This window comes from Bos javanicus, chromosome 5 (assembly GCF_032452875.1).
Source record: "Bos javanicus breed banteng chromosome 5, ARS-OSU_banteng_1.0, whole genome shotgun sequence".
Lineage (NCBI taxonomy): Eukaryota > Metazoa > Chordata > Mammalia > Artiodactyla > Bovidae > Bos > Bos javanicus.
This window is the reverse complement of record NC_083872.1, coordinates 109,535,532-109,556,519: the sequence shown is the minus strand read 5'-3', so window position 1 is coordinate 109,556,519 and position 20,988 is coordinate 109,535,532. Positions and strand designations below refer to the sequence as shown.

At 42.0% G+C, this 20,988-nt stretch overlaps 1 protein-coding gene and 1 non-coding gene across 10 annotated transcripts in view; one reads left to right on the top strand and one right to left on the bottom strand.

Annotated features, from left to right (window-relative positions):
* The window catches only part of BCL2L13 (BCL2 like 13), a 50,576-nt gene that overhangs the window by 27,587 nt on the left and 2,001 nt on the right, over positions 1-20,988 (bottom strand). For 8 of the 9 annotated variants that reach the window (XR_009736681.1, XM_061418417.1, XM_061418419.1 and 5 more), the window contains exon 2: positions 14,497-14,667. The exons of the other annotated variant lie outside the window; for it this stretch is intronic. Coding sequence is in view for 7 of the 8 variants with exons in the window: in XM_061418417.1 (XP_061274401.1) it covers positions 14,497-14,617 (121 nt within the window). In the remaining variant the exon portion in view is untranslated. The remainder of the gene's footprint in view (positions 1-14,496; positions 14,668-20,988) is intronic. 9 annotated transcript variants of the gene reach the window in all.
* Positions 18,094-18,165, top strand: TRNAE-UUC (transfer RNA glutamic acid (anticodon UUC)). Its single transcript has one exon. It is a non-coding gene; the product is annotated as a tRNA-Glu (tRNA).

The following is a 20,988-nucleotide window of genomic DNA, read 5'->3' as shown; positions in this document are numbered from 1 at the left end:
AACTGTGGAAAATTCTTAAAGAGATGGGAATACCAGACCACCTGACCTGCCTCCTGAGAAATCTGTATGCAGGTCAGGAAGCAACAGTTAGAACTGGACATGGAACAACAGACTGGTTCCAAATAGGAAAAGGAATATGTCAAGGCTGTATACTGTCACCCTGCTTATGAGTACATCATGAGCAATGCTGGGCTGGATGAAGCACAAGCTGGAATCAAGATTGCTGGGAGAAATATCAATAACCTCAGATATGCAGATGACACCACCTTTATGGCAAAAAGCAAAGAAGAACTAAAGAGCCTCTTGATGAAAGTGAAAGAGGAGAGTGAAAAAGTTGGCTTAAAACTGAACATTCAGAAAACTAAGATCATGGCATCTGGTCCCATCACTTCATGGCAAATAGAGAAACAATGGAAACAGTGACAGACTTTATTTTCTTGGGCTCCAAAATCACTGCAGATGGTGACTGCACCCATGAAATTAAAAGACACTTGCTCCTTGGAAGAAAAGCTATGACCAACCTAGACAGCATTTAATTAAAAAGCAGACATTACTTTGCCAACAAAGGTCTGTCTAGTCAAAGGTATGGTTTTTCCAGTGATCACGTATGGATGTGAGAGTCGGACTATGAATACTGAAACGGATGAGATGGTTGGATGAGTCTGTTTCTGTTTTGTTACATTTGTTCATTTGTTTCGTTTTTTAGATTCCATATATAAGTGAAATCATACGGTATTTGTCTTTGTCTGACTTCCTTCACTTACCATAATACCCTCTAGGTCCATCCATGTTGTCACAGATGGCAGGATTTCCTTCTTTTTTAGTGGCTGAACAGTTCAGTTCAGTCGCTCAGTCGTGTCCGACTCTTTTCGACCCCATAGGTCCCAAGGCCTCCCTGTCTATCACCAACTCCCTGAGTTTACTCAAACTCACGTCTATTGAGTTGGTGATGCCATCCAACCATCTCATCCACTTCAGTGTTCTTGCCTTGAGAAGCCCATGAACAGTATGAAAGGCTGAACAGTATTCCGTCATGTATGTGCGCCACACCTTCTTTATCCATTGATTCGTCTGCTGATGGACACTTAGGGTGTTCCCATGCTTAATTATTGTCAATAGTGCTGCAGTGAGCATGGGTGTGTGTGTATCAGTTCAGCTCAGTTGCTCAGTCGTGTCCAACTCTTTGCGACTCTTTCAGACCCTTTGAACTGAATCTAACTGAACTGTTCAGCCACTAAAAAGAATGAAATCCTGCCATCTGTGACAACATGGATGGGCCTAGAGGATATCATGCTAAGTGCAAGAAGTCAGACAAAGACAAATACCATATGATTTCACTTATAAATGGAATCTAAAAAACAAAACAAGTGAACAAATATAACAAAACAGAAACAGACTCATAGAGAACCAACAGGTAGCTACCAGAAGGGAGAGGGGTGGGGATGATAAAAAAAAAAGAATGCCGATTAGCCTGCTTGTGGCGATCACTTCACAATCAATGTTTATATGAAACCATCACACTGTACACCTTAAATACATGCAATTTTTGTTAATGATTCTTAATAAAGTTGGTAAGTTTTTAAATTACATAAAACAAAAACAATCTTATGCAAAATTTCAAGACAATGTATCCTATGAGGAGGGTAATCTTTATAAATTCTCGTCAAGCATAAAAATCTATCTTGGCGTATGGGCTTTTTGTTTTATTCTGGTAAAATACACCTAACAAATTTTACCATCTTTATCATTTTTAAGTCTACAGTTCAGTGGTATTAAATACATTCATAATGTTGTGCAGCCATCACTGCCATACACCTCCAGAACTCTTCATTTTGTAAAACTGAAACTTCAGACCCATTAAACAGTAACTCTCCATGACCTCCTCTCTTCAGCCCTTGACAACCATCACTGTGCTTTTGCTACAGAATTCTGACTACTCAAAGTACTTTACCTAAGTGCAATCAGACAGCGTTTGTATGTCAGGGACTAGCTTAGTTCACTTACAGACAGACTTATAATAAATTAAAGTTGGTTATAATTAAAACAGGCTTTCCTTTTTAAAGTAATTTGTAGTTCAGATGGCTCTACAATGGCACTAATATAATTACACTAGTCAGTAAAGTGACTTCTAGAATATATGCAACATTATTAAAATAAGGCAAACACAAACCAGAAAATTATTGTGGGTCGATCATTTCTTTCGAAGAAATTCTCTCTCTTCCTTCTGGCTTTCTGGAAGGCATCTCGATAGAAGGGAAGGAAAGCTTTCCTGCCAAGCACTCCAGTTCATTACCCAGGACCTCAGGCAAGGAAAACAGCCTTCTTGAACCTGTACTGTTACTGAAACAGGGAAACAATACCTGCCACAAAGGGAAGCTGTCAAGGGCAAAGAGATAAGCAAGTTAAGTTTCACCACATCAAAAATGCTCAATAGAGGGCTTCTCTTGTGGTCCAGGGGTTGAGTCCGCCTGCCAATGCAGGGGACGTGAGTTAAGTCCCTGGTCCAGGAGGATGCCACGTGCTGCAGAGCAGCTGAGTCCGCGCGCCCCAAGTGCTGAGCCTGCACCTAGAGCCGGTGTTCTGGGCGAGGAGCCCAAGCACCGCGACTGGAGAGCAGCCCCCCGCTCACCGCAGCTAGAGAAGAGCCCGCTCAAGGCACCAAAGGCCCAGCACAGCCAACAAATCAACATCACTTAAAAAAAGCACTACAGACAATGACCCCACTCACCACCCCTTCCAAATCTCTAAACGTTGTTAACATTGCACAGTGTGCACAGAATCAGCTCACCATGGATTTCTAATTAACGATGTTCACACAGAACCTGCTTTCAGTACACTCAAAGTCTGGACCAGCAGGAACAACCTTCAGTTTACATAAAGCCAAAGCATCTGTTTTAACACCAGCAGTTACTCTTGTTCTCCAACTGCTGCAACAGAGAACAGCCTAGGGCTTAATATCAATTGATCTAAAACTAAAATGTATCTTTTCCTGAACACATGTCCAACAGAATTTAATTAATTTATATCAAAAAATGCAGAAGAAAAGTTAACTTTTTAACTCTAAGGGTACACTTCACAATAAATTCGTCTGAGACATTTCACCAGGAAGCTACAGTCCTAAATACCAGAAGGTCCCTGGTGTTCTACCTTTCCCAACGTGACCTATCTCTAAGGGACTTGACTTCAAACTTTCTCCAGGCTCAAATAATCTCTGCCATGCTCAACAATGTAAGAATTTTGGTCAGTCACTGCCATGAGCTACAGCGAACACAGTGCTTTTAACAAAAATTCTTCAAACATAATTCCACAACAGAAGCAGAGTAAACACCAGGCTGAAAAGCTTGAGTCAGCCCTTTAAGTTATGCAAAATCATCTCAAACTCAACATCTGCTAGCTTGCTCCTGACCTGTCCTTACTCAGAAACAGACTCTTGCCAGTCAATACAGCCTGCCAGGTAAACTTTTTATAAGGTTTCCTCACATAAGAGGCAGTCCCTCCATTCCACACATTCTAGAATTTATCCTCAAATTAAGCTGGATCATCAGAAAAATCCCCAGACAGTATCAACTATCTGTTTCAACTGAGTGCACTTTAGTGTCATTTCCTTAGCTTTTATCCAGAATTCCACAAAAAGACAAAAGTTTTGAAATGTAACACTGTATTTGATATTGACAGTTTCTACTGCATTTCTTTGTGTCCTATGTAATAAAGCTCTACGTGAAAAACAATTCTCTTAAAGAATAACATTCCCCTTAAAATAGCATAGCTTCTTCTGGGAACTAAATATAGTAGTTCCCTTTGTGGTTTCAGCTAACCGCATCAGCCACGGTCCCAAATACTGCACAGAAAATTTTAGAAACAAAACTCATTAATTTTACACTGCACACCATTCTGTCTAATGTAATGAAATCTGGTGGGGTCCTGAGACCTGAGTCATAGCCAGCATGTCCAGACCATGTAAGCTACCCACCCATTAGTACAGAACACGCAGCGTCTGGTGGTAGGCGGCACCACCCGAGAATCCTGGAGCACACTCCCATGGACAGGGGGAGCTACTGCCCACCTCCACTTTGCTTTGGCTTTGCCTCAGAACCAAGTTCACTGCTCAACGCTGAGATGACTGCACAGGACCCTACAGACAACGTACCTGTGATCCACTGCTCCCACTATGGAAATGTACAGTCTTCCTATTCTGATTCCATTACAACTTACTTCCATTATGTTCTAATTATAAGCCACATTAAATGATACATGGTGTAAAATTTAAAAAAATTAATTCCTCTTCCCACCCAGTAGGAACTCACTGCCAATTTACTCACTAACAAAAAAAGACATTTTTACCTAACCTGGACTCTTCCTTTTCCTGGTTATTTAGTTCTGTCCACCCTGCAAGAACCAATTTCTCTTTTTTTGGTGATGCCAAATGGCTTGCAGGATCTCAGTTCCCTGACCAGGGATTGAACCAGGCCCTCAGGAGTGAAAGCGCCAAGTCCTCACCACTGGACCACAAGGGAACTCCCTGCAAGGACCAATTTAAGTCTACTTCACTGACTACTTACGTATCATTGACACTGAACATGTGTATCATTTAACCTGTGCCTCACAGTTCAATACTTAAATATACACTGTCTTGTACCTATGATTTTGTAGTTTATTATCATTAGTCTGACCTGACTACAAACTATTTGAGCTAGTCCCTTGGTCCTAGACTTATGTCAAGTAAAGACTAAAAAAACACACAAATACTTGACATCAACAGCTGTCACTGTCTCTGTGATGAAGACTCAAAGGATTACAACGTATAACCCGACAACCTTGCTGGGAAGAAGGGACACAAGAAAGGAGGCAACAGAATGAAACTTATTAACAGATTCAGAGGGATTTGTAAAAGTTATCAGCATATTTTGAGGCTACCTCAAATATTTTAAAAAGTTAAAAGAAATAAATAAAATGAGTAGTCCTTTACTGGAAGAGAGTAGGAACACAGGCCAACCACATACACAGGCCAGTAACGAGAACATTTACGGTGCCAGCCTGTGACGGAGGAGACCGCAGAGGAGGAACGGCAAGAGTAAGACCTCAATCACCAGCTCACGCTCACGAGGGGCTTCACCAACGTCTGGATCACAGAACTTTAGATCTGAAAAGGTCAAGGTTAGTCCACCCATCTCATACGAAGAATATGGGACTTAGTAAATTTAGATGACTTGCCCAGGCACAAATAAATTATACAGAAATCAGATCAGAAAGTAGATATTCTGATAAGAAACATTATTACTAAATTCAAAAACATGATTACAATTTCTGAAGTATAATGAATGAAAAATAAGGAATATATGAATGCTTTATTTGCCATCTGCCTCTTTTAGGAAAATCTGCATGCCTAAAACATATACACATCCCCACACCCATCACACCACTCCCAATTCCACCACCATGCCACAAAGAAAATGACAATAATGTCTTGGTTACCATATGCCTCATCCTGTCAGATTAAAGAAAAGCAGCTGATTAAAGGCGTACCTATTCTCATGAGACTAATGTGACGCTAATTACACACGACAAGTTGTCATACTTGATAATAAGCCATGTGGAAAACCTAAACCAGTAAAAAGTCTACTGCTGTCAGGATACAAAAGGCTATTTCTTCAGCTAACCCATGACATAGACAGATTCACTGATTTTCTTTTAATCAACCCCCACTCCACCCTGACTTCGAAAAAAAACAGAGCTATACACAGGACCAATGCAGCATAAATCCTGCACTATAAATCCAGAAAAATATTTCAAAGATAAACAAACTTTATCACACTTAAATCCCACCCACCTCAATGTCAAAGAAAGGGTCAGGTGACTCAGCAACCATCATATTCCAGCCCCGGAATGCACTCAAAATGAGTATCAGATCAACAAGCTTAGAAAAGTTTTATGTATGGCCTAGACCTCTGAGAGCAAGAATGTTTTCTAAATCTATGGTTCCCCAAACTGGGGCACATTAGAAGTACCAAGAGAATATTAAACAATAATGAAGCAATAATTAAAGATACAGATTCCCAGGCCCCATGGAGCACCTGGTTCAGCAGGTGTGGGGCAGTGCTCCATGATCTTTGTTTTGACAGGAATGCAGATGTTCAGACTAGACAAGAAAGTCAAGTGAGCATCCACTCAAAGTCCGGGTTCATAGTACTCAGGATCAAACATCTCCTGTTCCTTATAGAAAGACTCGAGAAGAAACTTAAAAAGCGCACATCCCCAGAAAGAGGGAACTGAACCAGAACCTGGGGTCACACAAGACTGGCCTGAAAGCTGACCTGAGATGGTGATACTCCCCAAACTGACCTATGGAGTCAGGGCAATCCCATCAAAATTCCAACTGCCTCTGGGAATGGACAAGACAGTCCTGAAATTCAAACACAACTGCAAAAAGACAGAACATGGTCAAAGCAATTTTGAAAAAGAACAAGGTTGAAGGATTACTCATACTTCACAATTTCAAAACTTACTACAAAGCTGTAAGCAGTCAACATAATGTGGTAATGGTGTAAGAACTGACATATAAACAAGTCGAATCTGAGAGCCAGAAATAAACCCATATATTTAAGGTCAACTGATTTTTGATAAGGGTAAAAAGATATTCAATGAAGAAAACTATAGCCTTTACAACAAATGGCGCTGGAACAACTTGATATTCCCACATAAAAGGATGAATCTGGACCCCACACTTCACATAAGAAAATTAATTCAACAGACAATAAGGTGCTACTGTACAGCGCAGGGAACTATACCCAATCTCCTGGGAGAAATCATAATGGAAAAGAACATAAAAAAATAATGTATATATGTGTAACTAACTCACTTTGTTGTACAGCAGAAATTAGCACAACATTGTCAATCAACTAACTTCGATTTTTTAAATTTTTAAAAATTCCTAAATGGTAATAAAAAAATTAATTCAAAATGGATCAAAGATCTAAATTTAAGAGCTAAAAAGTGTAAAGCTCTTAGAAGTAAAGCAGTGAAAATGTGTGTGACCCTGGATTAGGCAACTGTTTCTTAGATACAATACCAAAAAACTAGAAATCAAAGAAAACATAAACAAGATTCTATAAAAATTTAAAACTTCTACATGTCCAAGAAAAGACAAAGCACAAAATCGAAGACACCATCTGCAACTATATATATATATATATATATATATATATATATATATATATATATATATCTCTTTCTTATAAGGGTCTGCTATAAAGAATTCTTACAATTTAACAACAGAAAGACAAATAACCCAATTTTAAAATGGACAAAGTATATGAATATTTCTCCAATTATACAAATGGCCAGTAAGCACATGAAAAGATGTTCAGCATCTTTAGACATTAAGTGAAAGAAAGTGAAGTCGCTCAGTCGTGTCCAACTCTTTGCGACCCCGTGGACTGTCGCCCACCAGTCTCCTCCATCCATGGGATTCTCCAGGCAAGAATATTGCAAATTAAAAGCACAGAGAGCTATCATTGCACACCACCAGGATAGCTATAAGCAAAAAAATATGGACAATAGGGACTGCTCTAGCAGTCCAGTGGCTAGGGGTCTGTGCTCCCAATGAGGGGGCGTGGGTTCAATCCCGGGTCAGGGAACTAGACACCACATGCCTCAACTCCTGCACTCGGCCAACTAGGGCCCTGTGCTGCCAGATCAGTGAAGAATATTTTAAAACAAACAGCAAATTTGGTAAAGAAGCAGAGAAACGGGAACCCCCATGTACTGCTGGTGGGAATAGTACGGCCGCTTTAGAACACAGCTTAGTAGTTTCTAACAAAGCTAAACATACTCTTACCATAAGACCTAGCAATCATGCTCCTTTGTATTATCCAAGTGAGTTAAAACTTACATATATACAAAAGCTGCACAGGATGTTTATCAGAGTTTTATATGTAACTGCCAAAACTTGGAAGTAACCAAGATGTTCTTCAACAGGTGAATGGATAAACAAACTGTGGTACATCCACACAATGAAATATTACTCAGCAATAAAAAGAAATGAGCTATCACAAGGAGATACCACTTCTTATTCATTAGGAGAACTGCGACAAAAGGGCAGAAAACAGCAATGTTGGTGAGGGTGTGGTGAAATCAGAACCCCTGTGCACTGCTGACCGGACGGTAAAATAACGCAGCAACTGGGGGGGAAAGGCTGGCACGTCCTCAGAACACTTAAATGTAGGATGGCCCAGCCATTTCACAACTGGCTATCTGCCCAAGAGAACGGCAAGCTGACACTCAGACCATTCATGCACCGATTCCCATCCCTGCGTTATTCACCACCGTCAAAGTAGAGATAACCCAATGTCTACCAGCCAGATGAATGGGTAAACAAAACAAGCTTTCTACACACAAGGCAACATGAGTCAGCCTTAAAAAGGAGTAAAAGTCTGAAAAACGCTGCAACACAGGTGACCCTTACAGACACGACGCTAAGCAAAACAAGCTGGACACAATAGGACAGACACTGTGCGATTTCACTCCAATGAGACTCAGAGACCGGAGGAGAACAGTGTGTGCTGAGGGGGGGACGGGTGAGTAGAATGGGGGATTAGTGTTTTAACAGCTGAATGAATATCCAGCCAGCACCACGACGACATGCATTCGACAGTCACATTACTAATTAGCAGACACGAACCTACTCTCCTTCCTAAGACACGTCTTATTGAATCCCTATTAATGACTACAACATCAAGGTGCTCTGTATTAACACAAGCAAAGTTGAACGTAACAAGTTCTTACTTGGGATCACATACACAAATCAGCGGGACTTCTGCTAGTCAGAATATATATAACGTTGAACTTATTCAACACGAACTAATGGAGTCCAGTCGAGCTGACAACTTCTGGAAAAGCACAGAGTTAACTATTTAAGGAGAAGTTATGTACCCAGCACATGACTCACTGAGGAAAAAATGAAAGCCATTTCATGTGACAGAAATCTTGAGTAATGATAGGGCCACCTTCTTTAGCCTCCTCTTCTCACACCTATTGCTTCATGAACTTGGAACCAAACCCTAACCACACTGCACCACTGCACGCTGCAGAGGCTCTATTTGTAGGAGCACGCGCAGAAGGGAGCTCTCCTCAGGCTTTAGGTAACAAACTGGAGAGCAAGGCAGCAGAAAGAGCGATTAGAGCCCAAGTTTCCCCCCGCCCCTCCCCGAAGAGGTTAGCACACACATTTGCATACGATACTGTGTACTTGGGCTTAAGGAAACAATACAAGGATAACAACCAAATTTCAAAACCAAAACAGAAACATCAAAGCAGGTAAACTTCTCAGATCCTACAAGATTTGGGTAGGAAAAAAGTTCTATGCTCAAGCAGAAAGAAAAAAAAAGATTAACACAGGCTTATATAGATGCGTAGGTCTTTACAAACTTAATAAATCACAGGGCTTGAAAAGGCCTGGTTTTTGTGGACCATGAAGTTTGTTACAGTTAAAAAATATTGTGAATAAGTGGAATCTGGGTAGATGGGAACATATGTATGTATTTGAGTAACCAACTCATCTAGTTTGCCCGGGACTTTCCCAGTTTTACTCAAGCCTGGGCAAACTGGACAGCTGGTCACCCTAATGTGCACACAGGGCAGATACACTAATGAGGACAGGAGTCTAGGCTGCAATAATAAAGCGGTGGCTTCAGCAACTTAACCCAAAGGTGCCCCCCTCCTGTGTGCGCCGTATCTAATCTGGGGACTGGAGGCAAGAAGCCTGTGCCCTACAGTGACTCAGCAGCCCCGCCTGAGGGTGGCGGTGCTCTCCAGAGACTGCATCCTCAGGAACACCCCTTCCCCTTGAATCAGCCTACACACACCACAGGCAAGGGAAGCACGGGGAGAAGGCACACTGGCCCTTAAATGCCACAGCCTGGCAGTGACACAGGCCCCGACACCCGAGTTTCACCGGCTGGGACCAGTCTCATGGCCCTGCTTAGATGCAATTTCCTTCATGCCTCAGATAGAAAGGGAAGCAGGTCTGGGGAATCATCAGGAACCACTGTCACAGGAAATCCAGAAAAACATCCACTTCTGCTTCACTGACTATGCAAAAGCCTGTGACTGTGTGGATCACAAGAAACTGGAAAATTCTTAAAGAGATGGGAATACCAGACCACCTTACCTGCCTCCTGAGAAATCTGTATGTAGGTCAAGAAGCAACAGTTAGAACTGGACATGAAACAACAGATGGGTTCAAAATTGGGAAAGGAGTACAACAAGGCTGAATATTGTCACCTGCTTATTTAATATATGCAGAGTAATTCAAGCGAAATCCTGGGCTGGATAAATCACAGGCTGGAATCAAGATTGCTGCGAGAAACATCAACAACCTCAGATATGCAGATAACACCACCCTAAAGGCAAAAAGTATACGAACTAAAGTCTCTTGATGAGGATGAAAGAGGAGAGTGAAAAAGCTGGCTTAAAACTCAACATTCAAAAAACCAAGATCATGGCATCTGGTCCCACCACTTCATGGCAAACAGATAGGGAAAAGTGGAAACACTGACAGATTTTATTTTCTTGGGCTCCAAAATCACTTCGGACAGTGCTGCAGCCATGAAATTAAAGATGCTTGCTCCTTGGAAGGAAAGCTATGACAAACCTAGACAGCGTATTAAAAACCAGAGACATCACTTTACCAACGAAGTTTTGTTGAGTCAAAGCTATTGTTTTTCCAGTAGTCATGTACGGATGTGAAAGCTGGACCATAAAGAAAGCTGAGTGCTTAAGAATGGATGCTTTTGAACTGTGGTGCTGGAGAAGACTCTTGAGAGTCCCTTGGATCAAACCAGTCAATCCTAAAGGATATCAACCCTGAATATTCATTGCAAGGACTGATGCTGAAGCTCCAGTACTTTGGCCACCTGATATAAAGAGCCGACTCACTGGAAAAGACTGTGATGCTGGGAAAGACTGAGGGAATGAGGAGAAGATGGGTTAACAGATGATGAGATGGTTAGATGGCATCCCTGACTCAACAGACATGAGTTTGAGCAGCTCCGGGAGGTAGTGAAGGACAGGAAAGCCTAGTGTGCTGAGGTCCATGGGCCTGCAGAGTCAGACACGAATTAGCACCGGAACAACGGTCACGGGGCCACTCAGCTCAAGTGAAAAACTAACAGGACTAAGAATGGCTCACGGACAGTCTAAAGCAACAGCAGCCAGGAGACGCAACAGGTAATGGGGTCTTCTGTGGGGGAGACTGAGGGAAAAAGAGCACCTGTGGGTTCCTGCTGTGAGAGGTAATGTAAGGAAGGGCAGCGTGCTTGTGGCCTTCAAATTACATGATGGAGAACACAGGAAAAGAAGGAGAAAAGTCAGGAGACATTTCTTTCAAATCCTGAGGCAGGATTTAAAGGAAAATGGGAGAATCGTCACAAAACTGTAACGGTTAATAATAGTAGACAAAGAAAGAGGGAAAGAAAGAGGAAGGAAGCAGAGATGAGAGTTAAAGGATGACTCTCATGTTTCAAGCCTGGAGAGCAGGTGGTTAAGACTCTGCATTTCCAATGCAGGGGGTGTGGGTTCAATTCCTGATCTGGGAACTGAGATCCCACCTGCCGCATAGCATGGCCAAAAGAAAGGAAGCAATTATCTGAAAAAAGACCAATTAGTCTGTCTGGGACTTACTCACTTGGCTGAATCTGGGGTGCTGAGGTCAACACTGAAAAATTACTATCCCTGCTATGCTAACTGAGATTCTACTGACAATGACCTCAATCAGGTGTTACATGAAACAAGGGATGGCTTTCACGGCACGTAAACTGGAGGGGTGGGCGGCTGGGAGGGGTGGGCTGCAGGAGCCCCAGCGTCCCTGTGTGTGCCCAGCATGACAACTGAAGGCGAACGTCCTCTGATCGAGCCCTCTCCACGGCTGGCAATGAAATAACTAGGCAGGTGCAGCGGCCACATGACTGCTCGCTCCTTTTTGGTTCTGCAGTTTGACTCTGGACAATTTACAAAGGTAAATAACCGTTAGAGGAGGGGGGAAGCAACATGCAGAACGGCTCTTCACTACCCTCTCTACAAATCATGTGCTGAAAAAAAAAAAAATCATGTGCTGAGTTACCAGACCCACTGCAGGTTGAGCACATGCAGACAGATGGCAGATGCCACCCAGCACCCGTGTACAGGGCGTGTGCCTGCCAAGAGTCAGGTATCGTTCTCCCAGCCTATTTATTATATTGGGAATACTGGGACTTCCTGGCAGTCCAGTGCTTAGGACTCTGCACTTTCAATTTGAGGTCGGCAGGGTGGGGGCAGGTAGATCCAATATAACCAGTAAACCAGTATACAGTATAACAAGTAAAGTTATACTGGTCACTGAAATGATGCAACTGACTGAAAATTACAGATATCACTGAAGTATGATATGTAGTGAGGCTTGCTAAAAGCGAAATTATGTTTTGTGAAGCTGCTTTTGAAAATACGACCTCAAGTTAGGTGTGAGAGAAACAACTGTAAAAGATCAGAGGGGAAAAAATCATGAAAATCTAGAACGTCTCTTCACTGAAACTACAAGTGCTTCTGCGCGCTTTCTCCACTTTAAGCATAAATTTTAAAGTGCACGTAACAGGTATGGAAGTACAGCCTATGGAGAAAGAGGACCTGGAATTCCAACCAGCAGACTCATATTCAGAAGAAAACTGCCTTACCACACAGCAAAATTACCAAGTAAATGTACATTTATTAACATTTTAATTGCAATTTCTTATAACCACCACTTTGTTTAGAATTCCTTCTTGCCTTGACTTCTTCAGTAAAAGCCCTACTACCAGTGTGAGGGACCTGGATAAAAGGGGTCCTATGGTAAACCAAAAACTGTGTCGCAGTCTATCAATGTTTGAAAAGATGGAAACATTCAGACATGCAATAATGGAGACACAATACAGAAACATGTAAACATGATAAAATGGTGGGGAAAAAGATCACCATAATCACTGTAACCACTTATCACAACTATTTGAAAACTTTGCAGTAGTGCTCACTCGTGTCCACTTTTTGTGACCCCATAGACGGCAGCCCGCCAGGCTCCTCCGTCCATGGGATTCTCCAGGCAAGAACACTGGAGTGGGTTGCCATTTCCTTCTCCAGGGATCTTCCTGATCCAGGGGTCAAACCCGTGTCTCTCGAATCTCCTGCATGGCAGGCGGGTTCCTCACTACTAGTGCCACCTGGGAAGCTCTTAACAACTATGTGAACACTGAGCAATATCGGAAGACAACACAAAGTAAGACAGCTGCTGAGTTTGGTGAAATAATAAATACTTGAAATATTATTTAAATATTTAAACAATAAATAAAATTTTAGTAGGAAAAAAATTTTCTTTTATGGTGTCTTCGAAGCTATTTTGATGTAATTTTGTGTAAACAGCTACTGAGCTCAGTGAATTCAAAATATGATTCAATGTTTAAAACACAACACACCCTCGAATTGTATGTCAGCATTTACAAGCTCTGTTAAGACATCTCTGGCCATCCCTATAGTTGGAATGGCTACAGGAGCCCATCTTTTCTGAATCACAACAGCAAACTTTCTTGAGCTAAAATAGCAGCAGATAAGAACTACCTCCATAGCTACAGTAAAATCTGTGATGAGAATATTTAAGAAGATGATGTTATATATTAATGAGGAAGACTAATTCAGACTCTAATAAGCTTTGTCTGCCAAGTTAAAATATACACAACTCCACAATACAAAGAATTGTGCTAAAAACTCTCTAAGCCTGAGAGATTAATCCCGTTTAAATCTAACATCCTCACTACTATATAAAGAATAGATAAAGAAGGACCTGCTGTACAGCACAGAGAACTATGCTCAGTATTTCATAACAACCTAGAAGATGGAAGAGTCTGAAAAAGAACTGACATGTGTCTATAACCGAATCACTGCTGCACACCTGAAGCTAACACAGCACTGTAAATAAACTACACTTCGATCAAAAAAACTTAATATCCTTGAAAAAACATAATTCTAAGAGCTTGTTATAAACTTCAAAAATAATTATTTAATTCTAATCTATATCCTGTTAAGTAGGAAATCTCTAAAGGCAGATGTAGTTCTATTTATTACATGTATTTAGTATGTTTTTTACCTCTACGAATGGCAATCATTCAAAATATTGAGCTCGTGGGCCTCCCCTGGTGGTCCAGGGGTTAAGAATCCATGCTTCCACTGCAAGGGGCACAGGTTCAATCCCTGGTTAGGGAACTAAGATCTCTTAAACCAAGTGGTGCAACCAAAAAAAAAAAAATCAAGTTGTTAAAAAAAAATTAAAAGTCATGCTTCTGGGAATGGATCAGGGGTTGGGAAGGGACAGAGTGAAGGGTTAGTCTTTAAGAGCTGACAGCATTATTCAGACTCACAGCCACGGCTATACAGTGCTGAGACCCACATTTTGGTACACATTAATTATTACTACTTAATTCAACCACAAGCCAAAGACGATACCTTGGGGTGAGGAAGCAGGCTGCTCCTGCAGCTTCTCCTGAGAGAGGAGTCCCAAGTAGCTGAGAACCACGTACTTCGTTTCATAGTGAAATCCTAGAGGCACGGTAGTTGAGGACGCCATGGGGGTGGCCGGCAGAGCTCCGAAAATGTCTACTTACAGATGTACAAAACCTAAAACCAGAAGAGTATTTTTTTAGGGTACAGTTCATTACACGCCAGGATGTCCCGGGTGGCCCATGGCTGGGAATCCACCTTGCAACACAGGGGACTTGGTTCCATCCCGGGCGGGGAACTAAGAGGCCACATGCCTCAGGGGCAACTGAGCTCACAACACAACTAGAGCCCAACTCCAGAGTCCCTGCGCTGTACCGGAATATCCTGAGTGCCGCAACTGAGACGTGATGCAGTCAAGTAAACACAGAGTTTCTTTTTTAAAGTTTGCTACATGCCAATACATTCTCCCATTAACTCCAATCATTCAACTAATACCAAAATACCAGACATTTCTCAGACTTATCCTTGGTAATCTTTAAAAAACGTAACTTCAGTTTACTTACAGTAGGAATGCATGTATTCAGATTTCAGGTCAAAAGCACACTTCCCTTTCTATCTCCCCCAGTTACCCTACTTTCACCTGTGTGGCAAGAACAGCAGCTCTGCCCTCTCTTTATGCTGCACCACGCCCCCAGCCAGTACGTCTCATTCTTCTACTATTAAAGCCTTCATATTCCAGCAGGGTCCATGGTGCACAGCTGCAGGTGACATCTCTCGTCTCCTCCACAGCTTCGTGTGCCATACAACTAGTCTGAGCCCGAGCAGTGAGAGAAGCAGCTGTGTGTGCAGTGGGGTGGTGGCGGGTCCTCTCCTTGCAGACTTCCTCTCACCTCCTCTCTGGACTTGAAATGTGACGATGGCAGACACCTCCAGGGGGCAGCACAAGACAGGAGAGACCTGGGCCCCTGAATGACGCTGTAGAGCACAGCCGCTCTGCCCGCTTTTACTGCCCGCCTCTGAACTCTTCCTCAAGTCAATTTTATTCTGATTCTCTTCAGGAGGTACTTTAACTTGTACCCTAATCAGTGCGAGTCCAACTCCACTTCTCCACCTGGACCCAACTGTTTTACCTACCACGTACCCCTGTTTTAAAGACCTATTCTTTTGGCAACTTTCAAATATATCATGCAGAATTATATATACTATGTTCACCAGGCTGTAAGTTACAAACTCAGGATTTATTTATATCATAATCAGTTTGTATCTTTTAACTCCTACTATGTATCTTAATAATCACTGCAAACCAAAGTGTTTTATTAAGGTTTCCAAATAATTGTTTTCTACTTAAAGCAATGATACAGACTATTTTAAGATCTTAAGAAATAACTGATAAAAGAAAAACATTCAGATAACCCATAACAGGAAAAAGAGACAGGGAATGTTGACAAAATATAAGATCTGTACTGCTGCTGCTGCTAAGTTGCTTCAGTCGTGTCCAACTCTGTGTGACCCCATAGACGGCAGCCCACCAGGCTCCCCCGTCCCTGGGATTCTCCAGGCAAGAACACTGGAGTGGGTTGCCATTTCCTACTCCAATGGATGAAAGTGAAAAGTGAAAGTGAAGTCGCTCAGTCTGTCCAACTCTTCGCGACCCCATGGATTGTAGCCCACGAGGCTCCTCCATCCATGGGATTTTCCAGGCAAGAGTACTAGAGTGGGGTGCCACTGTACTAAACTAAGATAAATGAATAAACAACGAAACAAAGTATGGAGAATTTGAAATACACAGAATAAAAGGATGACTATATAAAGAGATTAAAAAGAATGAACATAAAAGTCTGGTTTCAAGGGGAGAAAGGAGTCTGAGAACAGAGACAAAAGGTCTGACAATTCTTGAATTTTGTCACAATGAAAGAGACTTAAGCATGCTTACATTCAGTGAAAGCCAATTAGAAATAAAAAGAGAGCAAGGAATAAATTAGTAAGTAAAGTTCCGAAAGAGAGGAGAACAGAGGAAATCAATAACAAAATTTAACCTTTGAAAAGTCTCAGTTGTTTTTGTTAAGAGGAAAAAAGAAGTACTCATCTTCTTAATAATGCTTTAAATTAAAAAAAAATGAATTTTCTAGAATTTGTTATAATCAAATTTCTTGTATTTATCCAGGCACCCCAATGCAGCACTATTTACAATAACCAAGCCATGGAAGCAACCTAATGTCCACTGACAGAGGAATGGATAAAAATGATGTGGTGTTTACACAGACAAACACACACGTGTGCATGCATGGACTGGAATATTACTCAGCCATAAAAAAGAATGAAATAATGCCATTTGCAGCAACACAGATGCACCTAGAGATTACTACACTAAGTGAAATAATTCAGAAAGAGGAAGACTAATGGCATATGACATTACACGTGGAATCTAAAATATGACACAAATGAGCTCGTCTACGAAACAGAAACAGGCTGGCAGTGGCCGAGGGGCGGAGGGAGGGGCGGGCTGGATCGGGACTGTGGGGTTTGCAGATGTGAACTACACTATAATGGATCAACAACAAGGTCCTAGTGTACAGCGCGAGGAAGCATGTTCCCCGTGATAAATCACGATGGAAAAGAATGTGTACGTGTGCACAGCAATCACTCTGATGTACAGCAGAAATTACCGCATAGAACACCTGACTGGTTCAGTTGGGAAAAGAGTACAAGGCTGTATATTGTCACCCTGCTTATTTAACTTCTATGCAGAGTACATCATGTGAAATGCCATGCTGGATGAATCACAAGCTGAAATCAGGATTGCTGGGAGAACTATCAACAACCTCAGATATGCATATACCACTCAAATAGAAGAACTGAAGAGGAATAAATCCTTTTGATGGGAGTGAAAAAGGAGAGTGAAAAAGCTGGCTTAAAACTCAACATTCAAAAAACTAAGATCATGGCGTTTGGTCCCATCACTTCATGGCAAATGGAAGGGGGAAAAGTGAAAACAGATTTTATTTTCTGGGACTTCAAAATTACTTCGGACGGCGACTGCAGCCATGAAATTAAAAGACACTTGATCCTTGGAAGGAAAGCTATGATAAACCTAGACAGCATATTAAAAAGCAGAGACATCACTTTGCCGACAAAAGTCCATCTAGTCACAGCTATGTTTTTCCAGTAGTCATGATGGATGTGAAAGCTGGACCATAAACAAGGCTGAGCGCTGAAGAATTGATGCTTTCCAACTGTGGTGCTGGAGAAGACTCTTGAGAATCCCTTGGACTGCAAGGAGAACAAAGCAGTCAATTCTAAAGGAAATCAACCCTGAATATTCACTGGAAGGACTGATGCTGAAGCTCCAATACTTTGGCCACTTGATGCAAAGAGCCAATTCATTGGAAAAGACCCCGATGCTGGGAAAGATTGAAGGCAAAAGAAGGGGGTGAAGGAGGATGAGATAGTTAGACAGCATCACCCATTCAACGGACATGAATTTGAGCTAACTCCAGGAGATAGTGAAGGACAGGAGCCTGGTGTGCTGCAGTCCATGAGGTCGAAAAGAGCTGGACTGACTTAGCTACTGAACAACAACAGAAATTCCACAATATTGGGAATTCCCTGGTGGTCCAGTGGTTAGGATTTGGCGCTTTCACTGCCCTGGCCCAGGTTCAATCCCTGGTTGGGGAACTAGATCCCACAAGCCACATGGTGTGGGAAGAAAAGAGAAAGAAATTAACACAACATTGTAAATCAACTATACTACAATAAAATGAATTCTTGGAAAAATTCCTTATATTTATCAGAAATCCACATCTCTGAAGACACTTTTAATTACACACCAGCCCAGACGCTACACACAAAGCATCTAGGATTTTTAATCTAGTGCTCTTCAAATTTCCTTGGAAATCCCAACTGCCTAACCATAAATGCCATAAAGCTGACCAGAGTTGGACATGACTTGGCGACTGAACAACGAATGCCATCTTAGTCATGATTTCATAATTCCCCACCTTCCAAACTCTGCATCCTGTTCACAGTGAAGTCCTCAGCTGTAGCGTACATGTCAGTAGCCATACACCCACACGGCTGATGAATGACTATTACACTTAGCGATTCACACTAAGGAAGAAGACGGTCCCACACATTTAAGTCATTTCAGTTTAGCACACAGTCTTTAAGCTTCACATGTGTCTCTGACGTCCTAAACACAGCACACCCACAGGTTAAAACATCCGTCCAGCTCCTCTAACTCTGCCTAAGCTGCCAGTTTCAGAGCAGTGGAGCAGCTCGTTCAGGTGATGGCGCAGGCAGACCTCAGAAACACGACTATGTGTCTACAACACGGGGAATACGGCCCATTTTTATAACAGCTGTAAATGGAGTAAACCTTTAAAACCTTGGAATCACTATGCTGTGTAACTGTAACATATAATATCGCACATCAACTTCAATTAAAAAGACACGCTATTTTATGTCCGGTGCACTTGCATTCAGTTACAATTTCTCAAAGGTACTGAGGACATGCCGAGTGCATACTCCACAGCCCCGCTGCTGGATGCTTTGGGAACAGGGCAGCCACTCCCTCTGCCACACTCTATGCAGACTGAAGTCAGCATGCCGAACCAAGGGCTCCCGCGTTTCTAACACATACCACAAATTCCCCTTGCACGAGACCTCCACTGCTGAAGGACTGTCACAGAAGATGTCACAGAAATCCTCCACACCGGAAGGAAAAAGTAGCAGTCTCAACTTTATTAATGGAGAGACAGAAGTAGACAATTTATCTGCCGAAAATCAGAAGAGCTGGTGAACAGCACAACCAGCTGGCGGAGAGCACTCTCCTCCGTTCTGACCTCGCAGGCCTGCTCCCTTCCAACACACACCCAGCAGCCTTCGGGCAGCGTTCGGGCGGGCATGAGAGGACACAAAAGTGAAAACACTCCCAGCGATGACAACGGGAAGAAACGGGAGAAAAACAAGGCAAGGTCCCAAATATCAGACGCCCATAGTACCGAAAGAAGCAATTTTGTCAATTTTGAGAATGGGGTGGTGGCGGGGAGGGAGAGGACAGGCTAAAGGAAAAGGAAACACGCTCTGAGCCCAGCAGCTAGTCTTCCTGGAAGCAGGGGCCACGCTCAGGTCCAGTCCGCTACTACCTCATCCACCAGGGGACGTTCCTGTCTGAGACAGCACAAGCCTCTTTCCAATGATGAGAAAGACACAGCCACTTTTACTCTTTATGTTCCATCTAGAACACCTAATTCAAATTAGGTGTAAGTATTCTTGGTGTCAAGAAATGATTAAACACAAGAATGATCTTCAATATAAAAACTCCTGTTTTTTGCACAATTCTAACAAGCTATTGAATACAGCTGTATTGCCCAGCCGTTTCTTTCTCTGCCTTACATCTTAAGTTTGCTCCTCTCTCAAGTTACAGGTAGCTGTCAGCCAGATGGATGGCCTGAGGAAGCTCAGGGTAACTTAATCCGTGTTTATACATAGGCAATCCACCTATGTTTATACATAGGTGGGTTTATACAGTGTCAAACCCACAATTTCACAATAAACAGTTTGCTTTCCCTAAAACTGGATTTCTACTATGAAGACCAGTGCAAATGCCAGGACAGCAGTGTAGGAATTGGGTATTTTGTATGAAGGGTAGCCAGAATGCCTACAGCAACCATTAGATTCTACTTTAAAATCTTATGAAAAGCAAACCTGCAGCAACTCAGGTGTCTTGCAGTTGTTTCCCAACCTTGTCCCATCATGACCACCTTGGCTGCTATTACAGACAAACTTCTAACACCAACCTCAGAAATACTGACTTAGAATATCACACCTATATTGTATTTCTTAACCCCACAGAACCCTTAACACAAACACAATTACAATTTAACACGATGTATTATATTATTTTAGGAAGCTTTGTTTTTAAGACCATTTCCTCCCACCAAAATAAAATGGTAACCTTATTATATTGTTAAATACTCCCATATGGAGTTGAGTAGATCTATAATCTCAGTTTATAAAGAGAAATGTGAGAGTCCACAGACAGTTCAGTTACAAACGAAAACACTGCAGTTTCAAACATTAACAGACTTTCTGATTCCCAGACTCCAGTCCCATTGGTGGTTTGAGTAAAGACTTTTTTTTAAAGCTCCAGAAATGAACATGAACTCCAATAACTTCGTTTTTTTTCTTTTTAACTTCATCTTTTTAATCCATACTTTATTAGTTCTTACAGAATTCCAGAACTTTCTCCCAAAGGAAAGTTACATAATCCTAATAAATATTGTGAAACTGCAGAAATTTCACTGGGTCCAACTGAGAAATTCATCTACGCATTTCATTTTAAAATTCAGCAGACACTAAATTATTTTAGTGTACAACTGGAACACACCTAATTGAAGAGGCCAGTTCAATCCCGTGTTAAGAGCCATCCACAAACGTCTCCACGCAGCAGCTGGCAAACGAAGATAATGTGCTTACAGAGTAACGCCTCACTCTCTC